The sequence below is a fragment of the Papilio xuthus genome, unplaced genomic scaffold, assembly GCF_000836235.2.
Source record: "Papilio xuthus unplaced genomic scaffold, Pxut_1.1 DF829129.1, whole genome shotgun sequence".
NCBI lineage: Eukaryota > Metazoa > Arthropoda > Insecta > Lepidoptera > Papilionidae > Papilio > Papilio xuthus.
Window position 1 is genome coordinate 1,598,378 of NW_013529520.1, and position 6,590 is coordinate 1,604,967.

At 36.1% G+C, this 6,590-nt stretch overlaps 2 protein-coding genes across 2 annotated transcripts in view; both read right to left on the minus strand.

Annotated features, from left to right (window-relative positions):
• fwd (phosphatidylinositol 4-kinase beta fwd) overlaps positions 1–1,490 on the minus strand; it is a 40,173-nt gene extending 38,683 nt beyond the window's left edge. The window contains exon 1 of the mRNA XM_013315990.1: positions 980–1,490. Within this exon, the coding sequence (XP_013171444.1) occupies positions 980–1,071 (92 nt within the window). The 5' untranslated portion in view covers positions 1,072–1,490. The remainder of the gene's footprint in view (positions 1–979) is intronic.
• A 746-nt stretch (positions 1,491–2,236) lies between these two features.
• DCTN6-p27 (dynactin subunit 6) lies at positions 2,237–3,856 on the minus strand. Its single transcript, XM_013316009.1, has 4 exons — positions 3,690–3,856; positions 3,443–3,613; positions 3,168–3,340; positions 2,237–2,772 (listed from the first exon to the last, which is right to left on the minus strand). Exons 1-4 carry the CDS (start codon positions 3,698–3,700, stop codon positions 2,555–2,557), a joined length of 573 nt encoding a protein of 190 aa, XP_013171463.1. The 5' UTR covers positions 3,701–3,856; the 3' UTR covers positions 2,237–2,554.
• Positions 3,857–6,590: the final 2,734 nt, after the last annotated feature.

Here is a 6,590-nt window from a genome sequence, read left to right on the forward strand (position 1 = left end):
AATTATCGTAACAAAATTAACTGACTACTGTGTAACAAATAAAACCATTAGCTTTGTAAACAGTCCCTTTTCATGAAATTATAAAATATATGGTATAAAAGCGCGTTGTATGATTAAGGGCCCAAGCAAACTACTTTGTTGATGGTTTTTTTTCGAAGATAAAGTGGAAAAATGCAGCAGGAAAACTTAGTAATCATAAACATCTCTAGATATTTTTAACACAAGAGGAACTAGAAATGCATTATGAACCTTTTTGAAATACTCCTCTTGAAACAACCTAAGTCGTACCACTTTGAAAACACCGTTGTGGTCTTGACTTTGTCAACTTTGAAACATATTTATAACTATTCAATAGTTTTCTAAACACTCAACATTATAATTAAATTAAATGAACAATATGAAATTGATTTTAATGATAGAAAAACAGGTTGGGGAATGCTACAATAAACCATATAACCAACCAATAAGCCATAAAAAAATTACATTGAATACCGCAAGACCATTGATTAAAGTTAGCAATAAAAATTCCTTGGCTTTTAACTAATTATGATGATTGACAAACAGTGGCAATGGAAGCAATTATTATGAACTTTGAGCTCATAAAATATGTTTTAATTGAAATGTTTTGATCTCAAGAGTGAGTCTCAGAATAAATAGAAAGTTGAATTGCTATTTGAAACAAATACACGAATTATTCTCCTTAAATTTTTCATAGAATGATTACAAAAATCTTATTAATAAACTATGCAAATAGTAAAAGAAGTCTTATACTCGCGTTAATGCAAGTCTAGATCTGTTATTTAGTGTTTATGTATGATTTTCAAGGTTGTTTACGTGTAAATTTTGTGTAGCAAATAGACACGTGAATATCTTTTTATCTTCTCCTAAGTTTATCTAGTAACAAATTACAAGTTGGACGTCGTATTAGGAGTGAAAAAAAACAATTATTTACATACAAACATTATAGTAAGTAGCATACCTGAAATCCAGGCTGAGGTTCCGTTGATGCGTCGCGATCTTGGGACTCCTAAGATCGCTCCGGCTCCCGTGGACAGGAACATCTTCCAACATGCTCACGCACTAATTAAACACCACAAAAGTACACCCATAACAGGATTCGTGTTGAATCAACTAAATGACAACATGGCGCCGATACGGTGCATCAAGATACATTATCCTAGTTTTACCAAATCGTAATAATAAACCACGGATACTAATTTGTTTTGTTTTGATATACGCTAACGATCTGTATATTCACAGCCCTTAAAGACTTAAACTTGAACAAATTAATTTTTAACAAATTTACTAAGTTCTACTTTACAGAATTTAGTGAAATTAATATTAAATTGAAACAAAAACTGTACATTAGTATGCAATGAAACTTTTCAAATATAGGATTACTGAACGCGAAGTAAAAATAATTAAAATCCAAATTAAAGAAATCGATGAATGTCTGTCCGAGACGACATCGTATATTTTTTATTTTGTTGTCTGTCAGTAAGCCTGAAGTCACGCACAGCCACAGCGCAGCGATATTTCTACTAAGAACACAGAGTACTTAATATTTCGTCCAACTTTAGTACAAAATTATTCCTACTTTGGTAGAAATATGAAACAGTATTGCAAAGTGTTAAAACGTATGTAACAAAACAAATAAAGAAATCAAAAAACTACAAGGAGTAAAAAGAATAATTTTTAAGGAACGAATCTCAAGAAAACGTGTTGCCAGTTTTCGTTCTTCATTATTTTATAAATTTTCCTTGATTGTCATTATGCAGCAAAACACTGATAACATATTCAAAGCACGAAATCTAAACATATCTTAAGCGATAACTAAACTGCTAAACCTCAATAAATAATTGGATTGAGGAATTCCTCTCTAAAAGGGTATTAACAGACGTCCTGCGACACAAAGGTCTAAGAGGCAGTCAGTTTCACTATTATTTCACATTTTAGTAAGATATTCATCAAATCAGTTGACGAAAAGTGATTTTTTTTAAATAGTAGATTTTTGTGTAAATTTACTAATATTTCTTTAACCAGTCCAAATAAGCTCTATGCTTGTGCTAGGATATGGTTTACGACAATAGTCGAATGGCGGGATTCGAACCGCCGGCCTCGTGATCGGAAATCCGTACCCTTAACCATTAGGCTATTGACGCTTATATAAATATAAAGTTTGATCATTTCAGGATCATTCAGGGCGTTAGACTGCTGTCATTAAAATATTGCCATGTAAAAGTTTAAAGTTTTTACTGTTGTCTAATAATCTATTGAAGATATCGTGGTTACAGTTGTACATTATATTATAATAACACATTATTAGGGAGTTTTAGAACAAAACGTCTAATTTGTATAATTTTAAAATTGAGACATCTGGTTAGACGCCACTTTGCTAACCTCAACAATAAGTTTTTAATTTAAATGAAAAGTTTTTTAGGGTCTTTATTGAATACAATTATTATGGAATAAAAAAATAAAGACATGTTGTAACTAAACAAGAAATAAATAAAAAATCTCAAATACAACTTCACATTTTTGAAATAACATCACATTATGATTTAGCGGGTTCTTGGGACTGCCTTGACATCTGCCTTTTATGTACATTGGATTTCCGAAGTCTATGATAGTTTGGCATCACTTTGCCTAGAAAGTCAAGTTGGAGTAGTTGAGATGGTTGTTTCTCTAATGCTTCCCTGTTATTGTGCTCCGAACCCCAGATAACTGTATTATCTGGTAGAGTTTGTGGTGTGGTTAAGCTACAAGCTGCACCTATAAATATAGAAGCATTATTAATGATCAATGAAAGAAAAAAATGCATTATTTAATTTATTTCATGAATATTTCTAAAATAAAACAATTAATGTTTAAATACTATTCAAACATTTTCACAGCTCTGCCCATCGGATGAAAAGTTTTGCGGCTTTGTATCTGGCAAGAGATTCAACTGCGCATGACAGTTGTGTATAGAGGAAATGGTGTTACTCTTGATACGGATGACTAGACAGTAAGACGGATGTATGTAAAATAAAGGATGTTAACATATGTCTTTAAGGTTGTAACTCTTATGAGATCTCTTGAAATGTATCTCTTTTCACCAGATTGGTAGAAATCCCCCAGTAAATAGTTTCATTTTAGTTATTTCATGTACAAATTACTTAAAATACCTATAACACATCCACTGCCAATTTTAACATCAGTACCAACAAATGACTTGCATTCAAAAACATTGCTCTCTCCAATGTGACCACATAAGGACTCAAGTCTGCATCCCACTTCGAAAACATTATGTGCACCTATGAAAAGAGGCTTTGGAGGATTTTCTGGTTGCTCATTTTTCCTGGAATTCAAATGTTATTTTCAAATTCAAGTAAGTTGAAATGAGTTTACATTTAATTTAAAAATTGGAAGATATTATATAAAGCTTTTGAAAATATATTACTTGTGAATAATCGTAGAATACTCTTCAATTATACAATACTCAGCTATTATTATAGGTCCACCTTCAGCAATAATGGTCACCCTGGGGTGAATTACAGTTCCTCCGCCTATGGTTATGTCTCCTTCTAATGTACAGTCCTCGCAAACAGTAGCACCAGGCAAAATTTTAATACTGTAACGATAATGAGTCATATCAAATCTGTTATTGTTTATAGAAAGCGAGTTTTGAGTTTTATTAAAATACATACTTATGTGACATTTCAGTATTAGATGTAAAGACGCAGTGTGAAAAATTTATTTAAATATTAATGGAATGTTTTATTAATAATTACAGAACTGACATATACATTTGAATATTAAAATTAATTTGTAACTTTTACAGAAATGGAAACTGACAATAGATTGACATTGACACTGACATGGCAAACGCAGTTGATGTGTCAAAAAAGTCACTTTCCGAAAATATAAACGAAATGGTTAAAAGGTAGGTATGAAAGAGTTAAATTATTATGGAAAAAGTCTTTCTTCATAACATTTTGGCTTTGTCTTTTTATAACTTACTTTTTAAAATATATCCCAAATTAAAAATAAAAATCAATTTTTTTTAAAAGTCCTTGAAAAGCTAACTTCAGTATTTTACATTAAAAACAAAGAGTATATAAAATAAGAGACGGGACTCTAGACTAATTAGATACACAAACGGAGAATAAAAATTGTCATTTTCAATGCTAGCAATATTATGAACAAATCTACGTTGCTACCAACCAAAAAAAATCAATGTGTCAGTTTCCTTTTTGACGTATGGGTTTTCTTAGGTTTAAGATATACCCATGAACGTAAATATCAATGACGTAGAGCAACAATAATAAAACGCATATGTTACTACGCACGAAATATATTAAATTAAAGGGGCACGGTATTACAATTAATTCACTCTCAGTATTTTTGTATGCGACGTATCGTGTACGCGCCCTGTCTATCTGGCGAGAAAACGTGGGAGCCAATCTCAGTTCGAGATTTAGCTCCCAGGCTTTTGCGCCACACCACCCCCCCACGGAGAAGGTAAACCCCTTAATAGGGAGTTTTAGGTCGATAAAATGCTGTAAACAGGCACCCACATGGGTTGACGAAGCATCCGTAAACAGACCGAGTTTTGCGTTGGGTACAGGATGAGCTAGAGTCGTTGCTTCAGCCAGATGATCCTTACATCGCTGAAATGCAAGTTCGCGTTCTGGCGTCCAAGGTACCGGTTTAGGTCCTTTCAGTTGCGATGTAGCGAGGACATCGTGCAAAGGAGCCTGCAGTTCTGCTGCGTTTGGGAGAAAACGACGATAAAAATTTACCATGCCCAAAAATCTGCGTAGACCTTCAATAGTTTTGGGCAAAGGGAACTCTCGCAGTGCTGATAATCTCTCCGGAGGTGGCCGAGTACCATCTTTGGTAATCTGATATCCTAAGAAGGTAACCTCTTCGGCGCCAAATGTGCATTTAGTTAAATTGATAACTACACCATACTTAAATAACCGCTGAAAAAGCATACGCAGGTGGTCGGCGTGCTCGTCGGCAGAGTGAGAAAATATCAAAATGTCGTCGACATAAGGATAACAAATCCAGGCCTGTGACCACCTCGGCTATAAACCGCTGGAACGTTTGTCCTGCATTTCGTAGGCCGAACGTCATGTAAGGAAATTCGTAGAGACCAAAAGGTGTAGTTATAGCTGTTTTGCAGATGTCTGCTTCGTGTACAGGAATTTGTTGATAGGCCTTCACTAAGTCGACTACGCTAAATATTGTGCACACGGCAAGATTGTAAGTGCAATCTGCGATGTGGCGCACCGGATAGCAGACAGGGATTGTCCTGGCATTAAGCGCACGATAATCGCCACAAGGACGCCAGCCATTTTCACCCTTACGAGCCATGTGCAGAGGCGAAAACCAAGAACTACTCGATTGCCGAGCAGAGCCGCATTTGACCATGTCCTCGAACTCTTTCTTTGCCGCAGACAATTTCTGAGGGGCTAAACGGCGAGGACGACATGAAACAGGTGAGCCATCGGTCGTGGAAATGAAATGTTTGGTCTCATGTTTAATAGTTCTGTTAATTCCTGGTGGCTTTGTTATATCGACGAATTCGTTGAGAATTTTGTCCTATTGTGAATCGCCAGCCAAAATGGTTTTGACGCTGAGTTGGTTCACCTGAGCTGCCGTAGCCGTTGCAAGTAGTTTTGTGGTGCCGTCAATCAAACACAAGTTGCGGCAGTCGGGTAACAAGTGGTAATGCGCCAAGAAATCAGAACCAATTATTGCTGTTCCGACATCTGCTATGATAAAATTCCATCTAAAATCACGGCGCAAGCCTAGGCTAAGTGTTAGGGTAATGTGGCCGTACGTTTTAATAGTGCTTCCATTCGCAGCTCGAAGTTCAAAATTAGAATGGCTATATTTGCCCTTAAGAAAACTACGTGGGAAATAACAGAGATCGGGACCAGTGTCGATCAAAAACCTATGGCCTGTTCCAGTTTTGTTATAGTCAGTAGTCGCCTCTACTGACTGCTTCTGAAGTTTTCCTTGTTATCAGATGACCAGGAACATGGGCTAACGCATTTTCTAGCCTTACCAGCAAACTTTTTGTGATACCAGCACAAACGCGTGCCAGAACGAGATGATGACATTGACCTTGACTTCGAGCACGAGGCAGAACGAGTTATTCGTGTGTTGTTTCTACTGAGTGCATCAACCTTCCTACTTAACTCATCGATGCGGTGCATAAGCGTTTCCAAATTTTGTGGAGATAATGTTCTCGTTTCATTGATTGCGGCTGGAGTGTGAGGTAATGTGTCCATGATATTGTCGGCAATTTCGGCTAATTTCTCTAAAGGTAAGTCTTCTTGTGCTATTAAAATTCTTTGAATCTCACCTGGCAGGTGGCGGATCCATAGCTCGCGTATTATGTCCTCATCGCCCTTGGGACCAGCCAAGTTTCGCAGGTGGCGAAGGAAAGCAGTCGGCTTTCGATCTCCTCGCTGTTCTTCGCTCAACAATTGTCGAGTACGCTGCTTTTTCGACGTGGAAAAACGCTTAATGAGTTCTGCTTTTAAATGCTGATATTTATCCTTGGTTGGATTGGATAAAATGTCCTCCACCTCGTC